Genomic DNA, 23,837 nt, shown 5'->3' on the forward strand with positions numbered 1-23,837 from the left:
GCACTGTAGCTCAAGTGGTAGAGCGCTCGCCTTGAGCTGAAGAGCTGAGGGACAGCGCCCAGGCCCAGAGTTCAAGCCCCACGACCAACCAAAAAAAAAAAAAAAAAGATTTTGTCGATGTGTCCAATTTAAAAACTATAAATTGGCAGGGACCTGATAATCTTCCTTCCTCTAATACTACTTTATTTTCAGTAGTAAAGCAAACTTTATAGCCTTATATTTTACATAAATATAAAGAGCAATTTTAAACAATACGAAGAATAGAAACAGTTAAAAAGAAAGAAAAACCCTGCAGTTTGCACAAAGGTCAGCTGTCAGGAATTTTGTTCATAAGATGCTCCAAAATCAACTGCTTGCCTCACAGCCATGAAAATTAATTATTTTATTCCATCTAGCCTATTATACCATAAACATTAGCATGTCACTGAATTATTTCTGGAATCTATTTTTTAGATAATATACTGCAAGCACATCTCTAGCTAATCTCACTTCACCTAACATTATGTCAGAAAATTTGTCCACATTTATAACACTGATTACTTGAACTTTCAGTGGGGACATAAGGCTTTCCATAGTCTTCTCATGGGAGGTTGATCAGGATACCTTGTTTACAAGTATAGAAATGTCACAATGAAATGCCCCTTTGTACAAATATACTAATTAATTTCTTTAAATGTAAATTCTAAGGAAAGTGTACAAATCAATGTTTATGTGTTTCTGAAAAATCATGAAGATTAGCACTGCTTTTTCAAAAATAGTAAGTTACTTATTAATAGTGAGTAACAGCACTTCTTAGTCTAGATATTTGATAAGTTAAATTAAATTACTTTAAACATGTTTAGCTCCTTACATGATTATCCCATCCAAGTACTTTAAACATTTGTCTATTAAACTTTTTTAATTTAATTTTATTGTAAAGGTGATATACAGAAGGGTTAGTTAGTAAGATAAGTAAGACAAAGAGTACTTATGAGTGCAATAACCTTTGACATATACAATCAGTGGCATTAAGACTGAATTTGATTGTTTCCAACTCTTTCCACTTCCTTACAAATGGTGTCATTCTTTCTGATGGAAGCACAGAATTATATATATGTATGTATATATATATATATGTATGTATATAAATATATATATGTATATATGCATATAAAATGGAATACACATACACATACACACAACACACACACATATACACCACATTTTCTTAATCCATTCATATACTGAGGAACATCTGGGTTCCATATCTTAGCTATGTTAATGCTGCAATGAAAATGAAGTAAGCCAGACCCATGGTTTCCCTCATTTGTAATAATTAGCGTATGTTTAGGATAGTCCCAGAAGAGGATCACAATAGCACAATAGCTGTATACATATGACCATACATATGACCATATAAGATGATGCTAAGTGAAATGAATTTCAAGATCTGGAAACAACAGGTATTTATTTGTTGTTGTTTTTAATGTGCTATGTGAAGTTATTTCTTTTTCCTTTTGTTTTTCTTTCCCCCACGGTTTATCACTTATTGTCACTGTATTTGATTTTGGTATCCTGTGTAGTGTATATACATTTATCTGAATTAGGGAAGGGAAGGGACAACAAAATGGTGAAATAAAGGACAAAAGGCAAATCAATGCAACAGCAATACTCAAAAGACAGTATGTTGGAAATGAACTTTACAACTTGAGGGGGATGCACTAACAAGGAGAGAACGTGAAAGAAAAACAAAGGAGGGGGGAAACAATGTTTGACAAGAAATGTACTCACTACCTTACTATGTAACTGTAACCCCCTATACATCACCTTGACAATAAAGTTAAATTAAAAGAAAAGAGAATTTGCTGTGTACTGTTTACTGTTAAGATTTCTTAAAAAAAAAAGACAAATAAGTTTATATTAAAACATTAAAGGTTGTGTTCTGGTAGCTCACGCCTATAATTCTGGCTATTCAGGAAGCTGATGTCTGAATATCATGATTTGAAGTCAGCCCAGGCTAAATAGTTCTTGAGACTCTTTTATTAACCAGAAAAAAAGCTGAACTGCCAGGGTAGCTCAAATGGTAGAGTGCCAGACCTAAGTGAAAAAGCTAAGCAAGAGCTTGAGGCTCTGAGTTCAAGCCTTGGTGCTAGTACATACCCACAAAATATCCCAACATTTAACAGCTTTTCATGTAGAAAGGAAGGAAATAAGTAAGTTAAACCCCAAATTTTCTGTTCTGCTTTTAATATTTCTATGTTTGAAGATGAATCTAGAGCCAAAGTTGTCAGACTAAAAACATGATGACTCCTACTTATGAATCATTATTGGTATTACACCATACGAAATGGAAATATACAAAACCTAAGCAACAAAATGGAGAATACTAACTCAACAGGCTGTTTTGTATACAAAATAACAGATGCACTAAGCATTTAACATCCTCAAATACATCCTCAAAATGAAACTCATAGTCTTCAAAGCAAGTAGGTTTTATTTTCATAACATTGTCTTCCTTGAGATTACTGCAAAGGATCCTCATAACCTTCCTAAATCTAATTTCCAATCCCATTTATATTCATGTGCATCTGCATAAGAAGTTTCCCAAAGTCATCACAATCATGCTTCTCTGCTACATGAAAATTAGAAACCAAATTTTAAAAACATATATCCAACATTAAATTTGCATCATGCAAGAACTATGTTAGCTTTTAATATTATTTTCAGGTTTTATTAGTAGTATTTAACTCTGAGAAATGACATAGCTAAAATATCTAATATGACACTATTTTTAAGCAAATAATTTACCCTTGAAGCAAAGTATGGACCTAAAAGCTCTGGCAAAGAACAAGGTTTGGGAGGAAGTATTCCAAGATCTCTGATGTCTAAATGGTATCAAATTTTGTGTTCTCAGGTTCTAAAATGCATCTCTGATCTTAATCTCTCTCATGATCCATTATTCAGGAAAAAAGAAAGAAAAGGAAAGGAAAAAAGGACCAACTAAGCTATGGTGTCTTACCTTGACTGAATAGCAAGATATATTGTACGACGGAATGAGACTAGATTAATTTCTGTTTTGTCATGTATAGTCATTTTTTGTCCTGAAAGAAATTAAAAGTAACTTATGAAACTACAAAAACAAACTTGAAGAAATGACAATGTATCTCTGCCTATCTTTTCACAAATCTATTTAGAATCTTCCAGAACTTAATAGTACTCTTTTCTACTGTGTATACTGGCATTTACAGTCATAAGCAATTGCTTCAAGTCTTTCTGTTCTATGATTCTCTTAACTCAAAGCTCAGAACTCTGTGTCATCCGCTCATTAGAAAAGGCTACACTCTTGCTCTTGTTTGGTAAAATATTATGTCCAGAACAATAAACAGTGTTTTGATAATTTAAAGAACTACAATTTACAGGCAGAAATTCAGTTTAAGAGAATACAGGTTTTGTGAATCAAATATAAATATTTGTCGTCTCTCTCTCTCTCTGTGTTTTCCTGGCTAAGATTTTGTGGGTGCAGATGACCCAATTTAGGTTGGTATTAGCGTTACTGACAATGTTCTGGATTAGGTGTTATTCCAGGTTCCTGATATTTCAAAGAACTGAGTAAAACACACCAGGAATAATGAAGAACCACAAGTTTACTGAAGAAAAAGTACAGAGAATGAAGTGAGCATAAGCTCTGCACAATGGGAGTGGGACTACGCAAAAGAGCTCCAAGGGCAAAATCATGTCTTATACTGTGTTTTGTTCTGGTTTGTTTTGTTTTGTTTTTGGTGCTGGCCTGGGGCTTGAATGCAGCCGTGGCCAGAAGGATGTTTTTGCTCAAGGCTAGCACTTGCCCTACAACTCTACTTCTACTTTTTGGTAGTTTTAGTGGAAATAAGAATCTCACAGTCTTTCCTGCCAGGGCTGGCTTTGAATCATGATCCTTGGATCAGCCTCTTGAACAGCTAGGATTATAGACATGAGACACTGAAGCCTGGATTATATTGTTGTTTTTTATTTAACAGCATAAAACAAAGAAATTTTAAAGTAAAAGATATTATGGGCAAGTTACATGACTTAAAAAAAACACTTGGAAATAGTGAAATAAGTTATAGAACAACAATTTAGCTGTAGACCAAAACAAAAATGTTAGTATTTTTAATATTTGGAATATATAATCCATATAAATAACTAGTTTATATATGTCCAGATATATGAACTGAACAGCACCAAAGTAGAGTTCTAGACTCATTTTTTCTGTGTAATAATCAACACTGAAGAGGAACAATATCATGACTGCTTCTGTATAAATATAGCTTTTGGCCTCCCTATTCTATTTTGCCAAAAAGAATAGCAAATATCTAGTTATTCATATCTGTCACATGTTTGCCAGGATTAAATAAATTATGTGCACTTAACATGAATAAATTTTATATACTTTATAATATAAGCAAAGGTCTAAGATGTCAAATTAAAAATATGTTGATATTAAAAAATGCATTTCTTTGTTAATACTTCTTGGGGCCTAGGTTCACAACGTAAGTACTAGAGTGCTTGCCAAGTGTGTGCAAAGCGCTGGGTTTAATCCCTAGCATGACAAACAACAACAGAAAGACTACTCTTGGGATGAATACAATTTTTTGTGTGACAATTTTGTATTCTGATGTTTAACCCACTAGATACCACAAGTGTTCCTTCCAACATCTTCCCAGCAGATTGAGAACAGTGGTTTATATTATTTCATTGGAAATTTAATTACAGAGTATTGGTACTATTATCCACATTAGAGTATTGATACTATTAACCGAATTAGATTTTACCTTCTTCGTCTTCTTCTCCTTCTTCCTCCTCTTCTTCCTCTTCCTCTTCACTACTCCCAGCATCTTGGTCTGTGTTTGAATCACTGTCTCCTTCATCAAGTATTTCTGAAGGAAGAAGTAATTTAAGGAAAAAAAAATTAATGAGCAAGATACATGTATCTCATTCTGGGACCACACGTTCTCAGTTCATAGAAAGTGTTATAATAACAGTTTACCTGCCAACATGGATGATCATACAAGCCTTGCTTATATTGATATCTAAGTGGTGAGAAAGCACTAAACTGATTTCATTCTTTTGCCAGATAAAAGTGGGCATGAAACAAGGAGCACAAAGAAAAAGTAGATGAGCTAAAGACTGGGGAAAAAGAATACTCCAAGGAACTAACATATAAAAATCAAAATATTATTGTATCATTAGAAATAGGGTAGTTTACTATGCAATGCCATGCCAATACATAGAAAATCAGAACTTAAGGTAACTCAAATAAAGAGTAATGATATTTTTATCAAAATGTATACTTGTTAAACAGTATTAAAATCAAATTAAAGATTTTTCAAAACACTCTTTGAGGCATATCAAAGGAGGAATAATGAAGGTGAATGAATGTGAATATGGCCAAGTACTTTATTTACTGCATGTATGGAAACAAGAATAAAACGTGTTGGAATTGTTTTAACAAGGAGATGGTGGGGTGAGAGTTTATGATAGAGGGAATAACGTTGTTGGGGTACACTGTATGCTTTTGTAGAAGTATCACAACAAAACCCCACTTGTAAAACTCATATATGCTAATAAAGAATCTTTAAAAAAGATTTTTCATGGGGCTGGGAAGGTGGCTCAGTGGTAGAACGCTTGCCTTGCATGCCTGAGGCCCTGGGTTCAATTCCTCAGCACCACATAAGCAAAAAGAAAAAAGCCAGAAGTGGGGTTGTAGATCAAGTGGTAGAGCGCTAGCCTTGAGCTGAAGAGCTGAGGAACAGCACCCAGGCCCAGAGTTCAGGCCCCACAACCAGACCCCCCCAAAAAAATAAAAAAAGATTTTTCATATATACAACTGAGGTTTAAAAAAGTGGCAATAGAATCACTTTATTGGACTATCATGTCTTAAAATACAACTCATTTAGAAGTAAACAAAAGTATAGATTTGTATGTCACTACATAAGACCATTCATTATGTTAATAGGAAACGAATGACAGAAGCTAAAATTACACTTACTTAATAGTGCTGCTAGGCTGATAACCCAGACAAACATTTAATTAATAAGTTTTTAAGATCAAATTTTAGCCAGTCACTGTTAGCTTACTCTTAGCTACTCAGGAAGTTGAGATGTGAGGATCAGGGTTCAAAGCCAGCCTGGGCAAGAATGTCCATGAGTTTCTCATCTCCAATAAACCACCAGAAAGCCAGAAGTGCACTGTGGCTCAAAGTGGTAGAGCACTAGGCTTGAGCAAAAGAGCTCAGCGAGGGCTGGGAAGGTGGCTCAGTGGTACAGTGCTTGCCTTGTATGCATGAGGCCCTGGGTTCGATTCCCCAGCACCACATAAGCAGAAAAAAAAGCCGGAAGTGGTGCTGTGGCTCAAGTGGTAGAGCGCTAACCTTGAGCTGAAGAGATGAGGGACAGCACCCAGGCCCAAAGTTCAGGCCCCACGACCGGACCAAAAAAAAAAAAAAAAAGAGCTCAGTGGCAAATGGGAAGACATGGGAAAAACTATATTAAGTGAAACAAGCCAAGCTCAAAGAAACGTAAGTTGCATGCTTTCCTTCATTTGTAATAACTAGAATATGTCTATGATATTCTTAGCAGAGGATCACAATAACTCAATCACGAAGTGCACAGGCCCATATATGTTGAAACACAACAAAATGAACTCCAAGAACTGGAAACAAGAGGTTTTTGTTATGCCCTGTATGCAGTTTTTTATATATTTTTTCTGTCTTAGTCTTTTGTATATAAGCTTATCTGATCCATGGAAAGGAAAGAGAATACAGAAATAACAGGACAAAGGATGAACTAATGCCCAAAATGCTACTCACTAGACACTACACTGGAAATGACCTTTACAATATGGTACGGTGGGGAGTGGGGATTAGTAAGTGGGAGAAAATGAGGGAGGGGTAATAGTGTTTAAAAAGCAATGTACTCATTACCTTATTTTTGTAATTGTAACCCCCGGTTTATCACCTTCACAATCATTTTTTTTAAATCAAACTTTAGTCAACTCAGTTTTAGAAAAACTCTAATTTCTTTATGAATGTAAATAAATTGGTATATAAATCCAGAATTACATATTTAAACAGAAAACTACAGACTATGAAAAAAAGTTTTACAAAATTACCATTTTGCTCTTACCTGATGTATAAATCTTAGAAATAATTCTAACAAATTCTGCTTCTAGAAACAATCTCTAGTGTCTAGTTTATAATGTAACACAGCTCAGACAGACTCTCAAAAAGAAACTATTTAGTATTCAAAAGTAGAAAGGCAGACTCTCCTGCTGTTTTCCCAAATGCTATAAAACCTAAAACATAAGTACACCTAGGTCACTCTAAGGTGCTAATTACTAAAGCTGTGCTGACTTCCTGCTGTGGCCATTTTTTTAATTCCACTTCTAGAATATTTTACTAAGGAATGAAGGTCAAATGAATTGTCTAATAGTTTACATCATCCTCTTTTCCTTTCTGCTTTAGAATCTATTTACTGAAATCACTTAGGCAAAGCCAATTAGATTTCTTTTAAATGAATAAAGCAGTGATTTCAAAGAATAGTCTAGGAGTCTAAGGGGTCTGTGAGGTCAGTCATTTTTATAGTAATACCAAGACATATTTTAATCGCATTTCTGCTCTGCTGATGGCTATGAAGGTCCAGGTCAATTTGGCTTGAAACTGCTTTAATCCAAGAATAAATTAAGGAATTAAGCTATACACTCTTCACTGCACATTTACAGTAGAAAAAAAAGTCCTTAATGAACACATAGAACATTAATTTTCTAAATTCCAGTCCTTAAGTAGAGACCTTTATCATAATCTGAGTGACAACACAGGAAGTCTGTGTATATATCACTTCTGTTAAAGAAAATATAGAGTAATAGTGGTTCCTTCAGGATAGGCAATGATTTGACTTTCTGAATTGTTTGGTTTTAGCTGGAAAGAATTGGCCAACTACTCATAGCTATTCAATATCTGGCAGGCTTTTGTACAAATATAAACAGAGTAAGACTGCCATTACAAGGTAAACAACGAACAGTATTTGCTACTACCATAACTTTTGGAAACCTACATCTCTATCACTAAGCTTGATAACTTCCTAAACTTGAACTCTTCTGAAGAGGCAGGGAGTAATACTAACAAAAGTGATTTCCTGATAATATACTAACATGTTAAAATGACAATGATAATATTTATGTCTTGGCATTTAGAATATGTATCAGTAGTCTCCAAATGACCAATGATTGTAACAAAACACATGCCTTAATGACAGTGACATCCTAATGGATTTTAATGTAATGGGGTTTGAAAATTCATCTATACTAATTTAGATTTCAAACAGAAATGAATCTTTAAGAAACCATTATCTGCTTAATATAAACATAGTATTAAGGAAGATTCTCATCTGAAAAGGATATTCCTCTCCTTTCTTAACTAATTATCTATGTGAGACTAGACAGTGAACTATAACATACCGACTATATAAACTGGAATATGTAGCTATTTGCTTTAGGCCAGGTATTAACTTATATAATACATAATTCCTTAAATTGATTTGTTTTATAAAATAACTATTTTCATAAAAACATAATTTGTTCTATACTAGCTTTATTATTTTAAAACAACAGAAAGTATTATATCCTTCATTTGATTTCTAACACACTAAGTATCAGTAGATATCACACATAAAAAGGAGCTCGTTGGAATTCACTGTAATTTTCAAAAAAGTTAAGGGATCTTGAGACCAAACAATTCAAGAACTGCTGTAATAAAGCAAAGTACTACATTCCAGGTATTGGCTAACTGCCTAGACCTTAATGAAATGGATACAGAATTCTCCAGATTAAAATACAAAGAAGTCATATCAAGTAGAGCAAAATCTGAAAAGTCATTTAGCCCTTTTTAGGAAGGCTGTTGGGAAAAAAGTTGTTAAGAAAAGAAGGCAATGGGTTTAAGGAGTTCTCTGTGTTTAGAAACTGAAGTATAACAGACAAAGCAATCTAGCCAATGGCAATGAAAGCTCCCAAGAAATCAGCAATGAAAAAGAAATGAGCTGCCAAGAAATCAGCAGTGAGAAACCTGTTTATTACACCAGATTTTTAGGATACTATATAGAAATGGAAGTTCTTACACATTTGCTTTCTACTTCTAAGTACAACTAATGTAAAGAACGGAGACAAAGAAAGAGCTCTATGATTCTACTTTCCTCAGAGGAACATCCAGAGCAATATATACTTCTTAGAAAAAAATCACCACTCAAAGAAAATAAATCCAAAAAGCTACTACATAAATAAATCTGGACATTAGCTTTAGGAGAAAAATAATAATGCAAACGTGAAAATCGTAAGAGTAATGATAGCACTGTGTGAATACATGATCTGTGGCAATACAAAGCATACACAAATTATATTTACCCTTCCACAAACAAATAACATTACTTGAACAAGGAACTTGGTTAGTTATAATGTTAAACACAAACCACAAACCAAAAATCTGTGCAATTCATTAATGAAGTACAAATGAGGTAGTAATGCAGTAGAACCATCATTTAGTTCACACACATTTAGATCACTGGTAATCTATGAATATTTGTAATTTACAGGGGAAGAGAGAAACAATGAGGTAAATAATTCAAGATATTCAAGATGAAGTAATACTGTGGGCAAACATCACACAAAGAAAAACAATATATGGGGAAACCATAAAGGGAGAACAGCTTCATAAGAGCAGAAGTTTTACTAAGTAAGGATCAGTAATCTATAAATATCCTTTCTACCAGTAGTATTATATAACTACTTGAATTGCTTCTAGTTATCCAAAATATTTTACATACCTTTCTTAATAGCTTTGTACTTCTCTTCATTCTCCATAAAGTTAGGATCCATCTTGAAAACATCTTAAAAAATAAAAGTTAAGTATTTAATTTCTGTGTTTATATCTGTTGTTATTGCACTTCTCATTTTATGACCCTCACACTTACTAAGAACATCTTCTGGGTTATAGTCATCCTCCAAAGGAAGCATGTGGGTGAACTGATCATCTTCCTCAACTAAGTCAAGTCCTTCCAGAATAACTGGGTGGTCCTTGAATCCATCCTTTCGTACAGCAAACATCACTTCAATCATATACTGAACTCTTTTGTCAATTTCAGATTCATGTAGAATGTTTCGAAGTCTTTCAAAAATAGCTAATGTTGGACAGAAATAAAATAAGTAACAACTGTTATTAATATTCACGTAAAATACACTAGAATATATAAACTACAGTTCTCTACTTACCATTGATTCCTCTTGGTGACACTTGTGTTAATTTGAGGCCACATTCCTTAAGAAAACCAATGGCTACTTCAACACTATCATCTGTTGGCCTTTCTAGGAGCAAAGTGAGCATCTCTAAGCACAGAACTTCATGTGCCTTAAAGGGAATACAAAGGGAAGAGAAAAACATTTCACCATGGAAGAAAGAGGAAATGCTTTCATATATTCTAGCCTGCTCATACTAAAACTTAGTAAATTTTCTTATAATTATAATATTGTACATATAATTTATCTCTATGACTTTATGTATCTATTAGTATTATATGGGTGAGTATTACAAAATCTTAACTTACTTGCTGAATACAACTATTTGAATTATTTCCAGAAGAAATATTCTTCTTAGATACAACATACAAAAAATTCTAGATTAAACTGTAAGTTAAATATCACAAATTATTATTGCTATTATATTTTTCAAACAGGGTCTTGCTATCTATGTAGATCAGATTGGCATGGAAATCACTCAACACTTTTGGGACTAGACACCTAAATGCAAGGATTACAGGCATGAGCCACAATAATGATTTCATGCACCGATTTTCAATAATCATTTTCATAATCACCACATAAGGAATAGCAAGTTCTTTTTATAATTCCCTTTTTCGTTCATTCTATAAGTAACTGTTAAACACAAATAGTCCTGAAGTTACAGGACTAATTTTCAATGTTTTTGGGTACACAATAACCACTTGTAGTATGTCCTATTTTTTTTAATTAAACTACACTATTTTACAAAATAAGCAATGCCACATCCAATGAGAATATAATTCTATGATATGCTTTGCTGCAAGAAGAAAATGATCTACAAAGACTGTTAAAGACACCTTCTATCCAACCATACATCTTTATAAATCAGGCATCTAATAGAGATTGGAAGAAAGAAGTGGGAATTTCACCTCAGGAAAAGAGCCTTTTCATACTGTGCACAGTATCAAAAATATACTGCTGGCATTTTTGTTTACTTTCTGAGGAGTTGGGGAAGGTGCTAAATAGCCTTATTTTAGTGAGAAGAAATGCTGCCATGTATTTCATTGGGTAGGTACAAAATACGTAACATTCTATCTGCTGTGTGGCACTGCTAAAAAAAAAAGTCCAATGTAAGTGTAAAACACATTGGAAAACAGATACAGATCTCTGCAATTTTAGATGTGAAATTATGTTTCCATGGTCTTATGTAACAAATTGCCATTGTAATAATGTCTGACTAATTGTGAGAGCTCACACTAGGAAGAATTTCAGGTACATAAGAATTAAAGTATTGTTTAATACTAGAGAAATAAGAGTAGGTTTGACTTTAATGCTCTTGCTGATACACAGATACCACATTAGAAATGACAGTACAAGCTGGGCATTGCGGTGCATGTCTGTAATCTTAGCATTCTAGAGGTAGAAAAAGGAGGATCTTGTGTTTGAGGCCAGCTGAGTTAAGTTCAAGGTCAGTGGCTCTAAATCATAAAGCTCTATTTCAAGAAAAAAAGGGCTGACACACAACAGGGCTGACGTACTTGCCCTAGGTTTGATACTCAGCACTAGAAAAAGTAACATACATATAAATAAACTCAAAACCATCAAGACATGCATGAATACAAAATAAAGACAAAGTTAAAATTATTTATAAGTAAGATATTTAAAACTATTTAACTTACTCTATTTTTACATATATCTAAGTATTAGCAGGGAATAATAGACTACTAGGTATTTATTAGGCTGTCATGAACACCAAGCATACAGAAATGAGTGAAGAAAATTTGTTGCTTTTTAAAACAGGACATTAGGGCTAGAGGAGTGACTTAAGTGGTAGAGTGCCTGACTAGCAAGTGGAAGGTCCTGAGTTCAAATCCCATTACTGCCAAAATAATCAAGGATTAAATTTTGTTCTTTTGTTGTTGGTGGTGGTAATGGGGCTTGAACTCAGGGTCTGCAAGAGCCATGAACCTGAGTTCTTTTTGTTCAAGGATAGTGCTCTACCACTTTGAGCCAGAGCTCCATACAGTTTTCTGGTGGATAATTGAAGGTAAGAGTCTCACAGACTTTCCTGCCTAGGCTAGCTTTGAACCATGATCCTCAGACCTCAGCCTACTGAATAGCTAGGAGTAGCCACCAATGCCTGGCAATCTTCTTCTTTAAAGAAGAGCCACATACAATATTAAGTTAAATTAATGTGAGTATTTTAAAAAGTATTCTCAGTTCTGTTTATATATCAAAAATATTAGATATATTTATTATGGTTTTAAAATTAAAGTATCATCCAAAATATAGATCTCAAGACTACAAATCTGAACAAAATTAAAGATGTATCACTGATATGGCATCAATCCCATGGCACTAAATGGGATCAAGTTTTGGAAATCACTAACCAAGGGCCAGAATGTGGCTTGGTGATAAAGAGTGCTTGCCTAGCATGTATGAAGCTCTAGGTGTTATTCCTCAGTACCACATGAACAGAAAAACCCAGCAAAGGGTGCTGTGGCTCAAGTGGTAGAGTGCTGGCCTTGAGCAAAAGAAGCTCAGGGACAGTGCCCAAGCCCTGAGTTCAAGCCCCAGGACTGCCACCAAAAAAAGAAAAAGATGAAGAAGAAAAAAAAAGAAGAAAAGAAAATCACTTACCACGTTTTGGTTAATAAGATGTGCCACAAATTTTGAAGCAGTAAGGCAAAGTTGCTGAAAAGTAAAAACACGAAGTTAATCCATAAACCAAAACCAACTTTTGTGTATTAACGTTGGATCTACAACTTACAAATGGACTCTTAAAAAAATATGCAAGGAGTGGCTGGGAAGGTGGCTCAGTGATAGAGCGCTTGCCTTGCATGCCTGAGGCCCTGGGTTCGATTCCTCAGAACCACATAAGCAAAAAGAAAAAAGCCGGAAGTGGCGCTGTAGCTCAAGTGGTAGAGTGCTAGCCTTGAGCTGAAGAGCTGAGGGACAGTGCCCAGGCCCAGAGTTCAAGCCCCACGACTGGACCCCAAAAAAAAAATATGCAAGGATAATTTTATATGAAAATAATACATAGGAAACAAAGTCATTATTCACTAAGTTAACTGTTACACAAGTCTGGTAAAGTCATCATTCTTCTGAGTTACATGTGAGGGAAACCTTAATAAAACCAGAACAGTCTTCATGAAATACAGTTTTTAAAAAGCATTTATATAGAAACCAGCATGCTTACTTTTGTTGATACTGGCTTATTAGTTTGTTCCTATGTGACAGTCTACTTACAAGCTGTTCATAGATACCTTATCATTTCTTCGATAGCCTTTTCGAAAATTAAGAATCAGCCTCTTGAGGATTAATTCTCCAATTTGTGGAAATTTTGAGTTGATAATTGCCACTAATGCCGCATAAACATGAGTGAAGATTGGAGAAGCACTTTGCGCTTGCAAAACAGATCTGGACAGCAGCCCTCTAGGTATAAAAACATGGGGTCAAAAACAGTCTACTTAAGAAAAAATATTTAAAAACCAGGAATATTATTTCTTTATAAATACTCTGAAAACTGAGCTAGAAATGTAGCTAAAGTGAGCCGGGCACTGGTGGCTCATGTCTGTAACCCTAGATACTCAGGAGGCTGAGATCTGAGGATCGCGGTTCAAAGCCAGTCCAGGCAGGAAAGTCTGTGAGACTCATCTCAAATAAACCACCCCCCTACCCCCCCACCCCCAGCCCCAGAGAGAAAACTGGAAGTGGCGCTATAGCTCAAGTGGTGGAGTGCTAGCCTTGCGCTGAAGAGCTGAGCGACAGTGCTCTAGACCAGAGTTCAAGTCCCAAGACCAAAAACAAAACAAAACAAAACAAAAAAACAGAAATGTAGCTCAAGTGGTAAAGCACCTGCCTAAAAAGCTCAAGGCTCTAAGTTCAAACCCAAACATCACCAAAAAAATTTTGACATCTACTTAAGACTATGCAGTGCAATCTTGTCTCAGCAAAATAAAATAAACATATTATCATAAAAGACAAATTAGAATTAATTTTTACCATCTTATTCTAGGAAGAGAGTCTTATTAATTACATATATGAAAAAGAAAAAAGAAAGCTTTGAGGAAACAAAACTTGAATTTGTGTTGTTGTAAGAATAGAATAAAAATACTGGGTACTAGTGTTTTATATCTGTAATCCTAGCTACTTGGTAGGCTAATTTTAGAGAAGTACAGTTAGAAGCAAGCCAGGTTAGATTCTTACCACTAATTAACCCACAAAAAGCTAGAAGTAGAGGCATGGCTCAAGTGGCAGAGTACCAGCTTTGAGCAAAACAGCTGAGCAAGAGCAAGAGGATCAAAATATATCAGCACAAAAGGAAAAAAGAAAGAAAAAGGAATAGAAAATGAATACACTGGGCAAGATTACACCTGTAATCACAGCACTCAAGGAGACTCAGGAGGACCTTGAGTTCAAGTCCAACCAGGGTTACACGAGGAGACTGTCTCAGAAATGAAATGAACAAAATTAGAATGAGCTATTATTACAATTTGTTTTCAAAAGTACCTTATCTGAAAAAAGGCTGGATGCATGGCTCAAAATGATGAGAGTTCTGGCCTGACAAGTAAAGCTATGAGTTCAAACCCTAGTACTAGCAAAAAAAAAAAAAAAAAATTAAAAACAAAGTCATTCTCTTCTGCTCTCCTAAATTTTATTCATCACATTTCCTATTCTCTCTTGCTCACCTTACTTTCATTAAAATAGGCCATACTGTAAAGCCTAGCAAACATACTCTCAATAGTAAAAAGCTAAAAGCTTTTCCTTTCCTATCAGGACCAAGATAAGGATGACTACTTTCACTGACTTCAATTCAAACACTCTTAGACATCTTAGCCAAAAAAATTGGCAAAAGAAACAAATGGAAGACAGAATTTGAAGAAGTTATAGTGTCTCTATACTCATAATCTTATATAAAGATCCTACAGACTCCACCAAAAAAAAAAAAGGACAAAGCTGATAAAGGCTGATATAAAACAATACTTAAACAATTGGGAGCATTCCCATATGCTAATGAAAAAGAAATCAAGAAAATAATCCCATTTACAATAGTTACTAAAAAAAGCCTTAAGAATAAATTTAATAATGTAGGTATTGTGAAAGACATTATGCTAAGAAATAAGTTAGATACAGAAAGACAAACATCCTATTACCTCATTGTATGTAGTCTAAGAAAGTTGAACTCATAGAGACAGAATAAAATGGTAGTTATCAGAGGCTGTAAGGGTAAATGATGCATTGGTCAAAAGACACAAAATTCTGTTTAGACAAAAGAGTTCAAGAAATCTACTATACATCAGGTGACTATATTTTTACCACAAAGAAAAACTATTAAGGTAAATACATATTCTGAACAATGTAATTCATTAAAACATGTTCATCATAAATATATGCCATTTTAACTTGATAACTGAAATAATTACAAAAATAATATTGGTGTGACATGGCATGTTTTAACATTCAATATTCCTCATGGATTTAAAATATTGGAGAGACAGTCAATGAAAACAAATGTGCAAAAATCATTATGTACTGTGTGGAGCTGTGGCTCAAAGTGGTAGAGCATTGGCCTTGCAAAAAAAAAGGCAGTGCATAGGCCCTGAGTTCAAGCCCTGCAACCCACCAAAAAAAAATCATTATGTGTTATCACTTCTCAAGATATAAGAACTCCATAGGTTACAGTTACATAAGTGACGAGTATAGTTCTTTTTGAACAGTGTTGCCCCTCCCTCATTTTCTCCCAGTTTTCTCCCCTCCTTTACTGCCCCCGCCCAGGATCAAGTTATTTGTTAGTAACCTACATTTTCATAGAACTACATTTTGAATAAAATTATCAATTACATTTAAAGTCAGGAAGCATAATAAATTAATGACTATTGTCCACACAGATAAAAACATACTATAAAATACTACATATAAAATGGCACTTACCTTCCTCTAACTATATTTTCTTGAAGAAGCTCTTGAATAATAATACTTATATTGGAAATGTTGACTTTGTTGATAAGACCATTGATAGACTTCTTCAGTGCTTCCCAGCTCATTCTCTGGTATGCTAAGCTAAAAAGAAATCAATTTTTTTACAAAGATTAAAATTTTGTCAACACTTGCAATATCAAGAAGCTATAATTAAAGCCATGGATAGTAAATCAAGGCTAATGTGTGAATTCTACCTCCAAAACCAACACAACCATTAAAGATGTGCAAACATTCCTCCTTCCTGACTTATTTAAATCTGTTTTTTCTTTAAATAACTACATTTGAAGAAAACTTCCTGGCAATTAAGTTACCATTCAATTAGGATCACACTTTTCCTACTTAGCATCTCATTCTACTGAAGAACCTTTTCAATGTTTCAAAACTTTTTCTCTTTTTAGCACGTTCTTTCATGAATAGCTTCTTACCCTTCAAAATATGTTGAGAATATGGAAACTCATTTATCAATTTTGCTTGACTAGGGAAAAAATAGTCTTTGCTACTGCAGTCTAGACACAGAGGTGGGGAACATCTGGTCCATGGGTCATATGAAGCCTGAGAAATCATTTAACACCTGCCTGGAACCACATATAAGCTTCTCATGAGCTGCCCTTGGGTATCTATGACTGATACCTCTATGCAGCCCTCAAATAATGTATGAATATCTCAGTGGCCCTTTGCAAAAACAAGCAAAATAAAAGGTTCCTCAATTCAGGTAAAGAACAGAAAAGAAAAAAAAAGAACTGCCAATTTCCTTTTATATTCACACAAGAGTTTGCAACCTATACATACTATCATGTATAAATGATCACATCTAACTAATGATTATGAAACACTCACTAATAAACAGAAACCAGCCCCAGTCTATCCAAATGCACCTACTGTAAATAAGGCATTTTTTAGAATCCTACTATACCCAGTTATTTGCATATATTATCTACAACTGTTCTTTCAAAGTACATTTTTGAAGTTAAATAGCTACAACAGAGACAGAATGACCCACACCCTAAAATAGTTACAATTTAATGTTTGACAGAAAAAATCTGCTGAATCCTTGCTTAGTACGAGTAGAAAGATTCATTTTATATCTAAACTATCAATATCATCTCTTAGTCTTCTACAAAACATATAAGCTACTAACAGTCTGAAATACTAAAATAGCAAAATAAGGAATCTTTTCCTCAAACTTCTAAATTCATTCACAAAATAAAAAAAGATGGGCAAGTAGTACACAGCACTCAGTGCTTATAGAGCAAAAAAAAGAAAAGCAATTTGTAATCTCATGTCACGGTTGACTAATGTGTATTCTCAACAGTTAAAGCTAATTAGGCCTCATTTGACTTATCATTCAATGAGGAAATCCCTGCTTTATAAGCTAGCATATTAACATGCCTGTTTTTGTCTGTAATCTGTTCTTGCATCATCCGAAGCTTTGCAGGAGGAATATATGCTCCACCAGTTCGAGTAAGGAGAGGATCCAGATCATCTTTTTTCTTCTTTGAAGTAGGTTCATCCTGAGCAGAACTCTGGGTTACTGAAGGTGGTGGGCTTCTTCTTCCAGGAGATGGGGATTTCCGGGACCTTTTTCGATCTATATCTTTTTCTCTTTCTCTGCGTTTTTCTCGGTCCCTGCTTCTGTAATATTAATAGTTTTAGAAGGAGAAAACACATCATAAAATCATTCATAGAAGGAACTACATACCAACTGAGTAAACATAAGTGGGCCCATAAACTCAGACCATGCAAAGTAGTTTAGGATGGTGAGATAGAACTTCACAAAGAAAAGATGACTCATACCAGGGCTCAAAGATTGCTCAAGGTTTAGCTTGGAAGCAAGCTGGGAAAAAATACCAAGAGGGAAGATGGCATTCTAAAATTTATAGGAGAACAACAAATGAAAAAAATGGCGTAGGCATTAAAGCCAGAAGAGTATAACAATCAGGAAACAGTAAAAATTCATGCATGATAATAGCTAGAAAGATGAGTTTGAGTGAAGACTGACATTTTAAATGACCGGGATCTTTTAACTTTTGTATACTGGAAATGATGGAGAATCTAAAAGTGACATGAAGGACAGTGACATGAAAACAGCATTTTAAGAAGGCAAACTGTATAAATAAGAAACCTGAGTTTACTTCCAAAAATAGCAAATATAGGTAGAAGACTACTATAAAAAAAGTATTTAGTGCTCACTTTGACAGCACACATACTAAAATTGAGCAATACAGAGATTAGCAAAAAAAAAAAATTTCTTGAAAGGAATAATCTTTTATTAGAAATTCAGACAATAATAGTTAACTGAGACAATGTGAAAAAAAAACTTTGGCAACAATTACTTGCTTATCCTTTCTTAACCCTTTTCAAACAGAAGAATATTATTCAGTGAGTCCATTAAGAATGTTTTGTTACCTTTTCCTAGTAAACAGTTTGCTCACTTAGACATTTCTTTACATACTGTTTTGGAAAGTAAGATCATTCTGCTCATGCTTTGTACAAAAATGAATTATATAAATGTAATAAACAACTTCCATATTACTATATCACTATAAAATTGTGCAGACTTTGGTAAAATCTAATGGGTATATTCAAGAAGATAAGTTTTAAAATTCTCCTTAGAAAGAGAGAAAGCAGTTGCCCACCCAAACAGCTGTGGAAGAACAGTTTAGATGCTGAAATATAAGGACATGAGTGACTGCCAATGAGTACTGACTGTGCATATTAGGAAACAGGAGAAAAATTGACTAAAATAATCCACACTTAAGTCATAAAGGCAGATGCTTCAAATTCTACCCACTTATTTGCTATGAATGTAGCATGTTTTAATAAAGCAATTACAACGGGGAAGTAGCTAACACTGCTTATATTCTGAAAACCAGGTGAAACAAAGCCAGTTGGATGATAAAAATCATATCCTACAAATGATCATGTTTGAACAGGCTGAACAGGGGGATATCAGGAGGAGTGTGGAAGTCTAATGAAGAAGCTGACTGAAGATGAATATAGTCACATGTCTGAAAATAGAACAATGAGACCTTTTGAAATATTTTAAGAAGGGAAACTGCAATAAGGGAGTAATGAGGTGACGTTAATCAGGATACATTGTACACGAGTGGAAATACCACAATTAAATCCCCCTGTACAATTAATGTATACTAATGCAAAGAATCCTATTTGTTCTTTTGTACAAAAACTATTCTTAAAGTCTAAATAAAACATTTGTTTTCTTCAAATTTAGCCTTTATATTCTACAGAATACATACACTGTTTGCTTCAGTGTGACTGTTTGTCCCAAGTTCATTATGTTCCTATGCTGGACCAAATACACTGAATAACACTTTACAGTATAGTCAGGGATTGCAAAATAACAAAACAAAACAAAAACAAAATGACCATAGATTTTTATATCCAAATGGAGATGAAATCCTAGTATCAGTATCTGTAAGATGGGTAATGTCAACCTCATGTGTAATACTCATATCAAACATGCTTCCTAACTTTAAATTAGGAAAATGAATTTTGACAATACTAAAAAGTATACAAAATGTTTAGCTTATCTTTTAGTGGTAGTAGTTTTTCTTAAGGTGTCTTTAAGATAACAGCTGATGAATTTGGCTTTTCGTGACTATTTAACCTGACATTTTAAGAATGAGTGTATATATATATATATATATATATATACACACACACACACACACACACATATATATACACACACACACATATATATATATAACATGGGTGCTGGTGGCTCATGCCTATAATCCTACCTACTAAGGAGGCTGAGATCTGGGGATCGCAGTTCAAAGCCAACCCAGGCAGGAAAGTCCATGAGACTCTTATCTCTAATTAACTGCCCCCCCCCCAAAAAAAAATCCAGAAGTGAAGCTCTGGCTTAAATGGTAGAGTGCTAGCCTTGAGTAAAAGTAGCTCAGGGACAATGCCCAAACCCTGAGTTCAAGTCCCAGGCCCTGCAAAAATAGAAAGAAAGAAGAAAGGAAAGAAGGAAGAAGAGGAGTATATACTGGAATGAATAGAATTACTAAGAAGAAAACTTAACATCTACTCATGTAGATGGCAGCTTTGATCCAACAGTTAGAATGAGGGGACTGGTCCTGGTGGTTATAAAAAGGACCTTATTGAGCAATAACATATAGGAGACAAGGTTAAAAAGATAAACAGGAACATGCAGAGAACTGACTTTATGAAAATGATGATCAAGCTGAATGCATAGATGATGCAAAAAAAAGACAATAGTTATTGGAAAGAAACAGAACATGAGAGACAGGTGACAGTTCTCTTATAAAATATTAAAATAGATATTTTCACAATAAAAATATTAAAATAGAATTTATTAATTTTGTCAGATTAATTAAAGATATTCAAAGTGAACCACTATATTAGGAAATCTGAATTCTTCTACTGCTTTCTATATGCTATTCAAAGGGCCACTGAATCACTATATATTATTACTTAAATAGATATTTTGAAATTAATATATTTAAAAGCTACCATTTCTGAATATTTATTATGTTCAGACATGGTAATAGAAAACAGATGTTATCTTAAACTTGAAGCATCAAAGACACTTATTATCACACAAATTTCACAGATAAGTAAATTGCAGTTCAGCAGGAAGCTAATAGAGTATTTTTTAATAAGATATGAACTGTCATCTATATAAATACAAAATCCATACTCCTAATATGTAACTGACTCATTAAAAGGGTTAAAATATGGACATTCTAAAGTCAATTTCAAATGAGTTCATATTCTACATTACTTATTTCTCTATGCCTATTTATTTGTTCTACATGCAAGTAAACAGAGAACTAGTTATGTAAGCAATTACTTTGTTAAGCAGTTGAGCATATTTCTATCTCTAATAGAACTCCAGTTAAACTCCTCTGCCTATATGGAGCATCCATTTCTTTCATTTAGCAAACAATCTCAAAAACATGTCTCATATATCAGTCTCTCTTGCAATACAATATAATGACTAAAAGCCTACGCTCTAGATCATACAGACTTGGATTTTTCCACTGATAATTCAAAAATACAAATAAGTTACTTAACGTTTGTAAGTCTCACTTTCTGTAGCTGTAAAACTGATGTAATATCTGTTTCTCCTATTTACTTCAATAAGCAATTAATTCACATGTAATCCTTACTAAAAAGCTTGGTACCAACAATATCCAATTAATGCTAGCTGCTATTCTTGATGTTTTGTTATAAAAAAATGAAGAAAATTAGCCGGGCACCAGTGGCTCATGCCTATAATCCTAGCTACTCAGGAAGCTGAGATCTGAGGATAGCAGTTCAAAGCCAGTGCAGGCAGGAAAGTCCGTGAGACTCTTATTTCCAATAAACCACTAGAAAACCGGAAGTGGCGCTGTGGCTCAAGCGGTAGAGTGCTCGCCTTGAGCTAAAGAGTGCAGGGACAGCACCCAAGCTCAGAGTTCAAGCCCCACAACAGAAGGAGGAGGAGGAAGAGGAGGAGGAGGTGGAGGAGGGAGGAGGAGGAAGAGGAAGAGGAAGAGGAAGAAGAAGAAGAAGAAGAAAATTTAGCCAGGCATTAGTGGCTCCTGCCTGTAATACTAACTACTGAGAAGGCTGAGATCTTATCAATCTGAGGATCATGGTACAGAGTCCATGAGACTCCTCTCTCCATTTAGCCACCAAAAAGCCTGAAGTGGAACTGTGGCTTAAGTGATAGAGTGCTAGCTTTGAGCAAAAATGCTAAGGGACCGTGCCCAGGCCCTGAGCTCAAACACAAAACCATCACAAAAAAAGAAAGGAAGGAGAGAAAAAAAAAATTAAATGAATGCAGCCTTTCTACAGTTGATACAGCCTTTCTACAGTATTCACCTTGATTCCATACTGCCATCGTAAGAATGTCCTCTTCTTGAACGATCATAGTCTGACCTACTGTAGTCAGACCTGCTGTAATCAAAGTAATCTCTCTCCCGGGAGGACCTTTCTTTTTCTGCATATCTAGCATAAAATAAGAAAAGAAAGTTGAATATTGAAAACAACTATATTTTAAATATTTAAGGAAGTCATATTGGTAATTCTAAAAGAACTCTATAACTCAATAACACCTTTGTTAAATTTTTTGTAGCAAACAGTTCATTTTGTGAATACCCCTTTATTAATTCTGGATTATAAAAATTTTCCTGTTGCACACATCAAAGCAACTCCTGGAATTCACTTAACCAAACTTGTTCATAGTGATTCATATTATCCTTAGTGGGACAAATAAGTAAGGAGACAATATATAATTAGCAGGAAAAACAGCTATCCTATACATAACTACTTTTGCTTAGATAGCTCATTTATCAAAACACTGAACAAACGAGACTGTCCTTTGTCTCTGTAAATACCAGCTATACTCCAAGAGGATATATTCATTTGCTATTCTTTCCTTCTTTTGGGGGGTGGGGGTCAGTACTGGTCCTTAAACACAGGGCCTTACACTCTTGCTTGACTTTTCCACTCACGACTATTGCTCTACTACTTTAGCCAAGCCTCCAGTTCTAGCTTTCTTGCAGTTAATTGGAGTTGAGTCTCCCAGAAAATGTGTCATTGGATAACAGACAAAATGGACTGAAATTACTAGCACATAAGGATAGATAGTATCATAGATATTTTACTTGAATCTTAAGTAAATACAATCAGATAACTTAAAGAGACATAAAATAAATTCATAATATTGAATAATAGTAACAATCCATATTTCACATACAATTAACTTATACATCCATACGTACCTATTTGTGGTGAAGGGAGATATTTTGGGGAAGGAAAGAGAATGGAAGAGAAGGGGAGAAGAGGAGAGGGGAGCAGAAGAGAAGGGAAAGAAGGGGAGGAAATAAAGAAAAAGTAGATGCTTGGTGAAAGTAATAAGTAGTCATAAACCAGGGCAAGTAATTAGATGTTCATAAAGCTAATCCTCTGGTAGACATATGCTTTTCACATCAAGATTATTTTTAATGGTTGCAACTAAGTAAACTAACTGTAGTCCTAAAATAAATGCTGCTATACAATGGTACCATTTCCAGACTGCTGACCTTAACATAGTTACAATGATATACAGAAATATTGTACACTATAAAGAGTTATGTGAACATGTATGATTGTAGGAACTAGTAAAACTAGTAGTTCAACATCTAAACATACATTAATAGCCAAAGATATAAATTCTTGCTTAAACACATTGTACAAGCTTTAGTAGTACTCATTACATAAAATTACTTACCTGTCTTCTGGAGAGGAACTCCTCTGATATGAATCACAGCTTTCCCTTCTGTCATGACCAGAAGAATGCTGTCATGGAGAAAGAAAGGAATATTTTGAAAATTATTTATGCAAAAAAAACCCACAACAAAAACAATGATATCTGTGCCTCAGAAAATTGGAAGTATTTCAGGAATTATTTCAAATCTTGTTTTACATCACAGAAATAATTCATCTTACATAGGCCTACCACTTGAGCCACAGCGCCACTTCTGGCTTTTTTCTTTTTGCTTATGTGGTACTGAGGAATCGAACCCAGGGCCTCAGGCATGCAAGGCAAGCGC

General features: G+C 34.4%; 1 protein-coding gene across 3 annotated transcripts in view; it reads right to left on the reverse strand.

Moving 5' to 3' along the window:
* The window catches only part of Cwc22 (CWC22 spliceosome-associated protein), a 66,093-nt gene that overhangs the window by 16,001 nt on the left and 26,255 nt on the right, over window positions 1–23,837 (reverse strand). For all 3 annotated transcript variants that reach the window (XM_013029725.1, XM_013029718.1, XM_013029710.1), the window contains 11 exons: window positions 23,516–23,583; window positions 22,126–22,251; window positions 17,653–17,895; window positions 16,216–16,344; window positions 13,548–13,716; window positions 12,922–12,975; window positions 10,276–10,411; window positions 9,978–10,184; window positions 9,831–9,893; window positions 4,791–4,895; window positions 2,999–3,080 (listed from right to left, as the gene is read on the reverse strand). In XM_013029725.1, coding sequence (XP_012885179.1) covers window positions 2,999–3,080; window positions 4,791–4,895; window positions 9,831–9,893; window positions 9,978–10,184; window positions 10,276–10,411; window positions 12,922–12,975; window positions 13,548–13,716; window positions 16,216–16,344; window positions 17,653–17,895; window positions 22,126–22,251; window positions 23,516–23,583 — 1,382 coding nt within the window. The remainder of the gene's footprint in view (window positions 1–2,998; window positions 3,081–4,790; window positions 4,896–9,830; window positions 9,894–9,977; window positions 10,185–10,275; window positions 10,412–12,921; window positions 12,976–13,547; window positions 13,717–16,215; window positions 16,345–17,652; window positions 17,896–22,125; window positions 22,252–23,515; window positions 23,584–23,837) is intronic.

This window comes from Dipodomys ordii, unplaced genomic scaffold (assembly GCF_000151885.1).
Source record: "Dipodomys ordii isolate 6190 unplaced genomic scaffold, Dord_2.0 Scaffold5, whole genome shotgun sequence".
In the NCBI taxonomy this organism is placed as follows: domain Eukaryota; kingdom Metazoa; phylum Chordata; class Mammalia; order Rodentia; family Heteromyidae; genus Dipodomys; species Dipodomys ordii.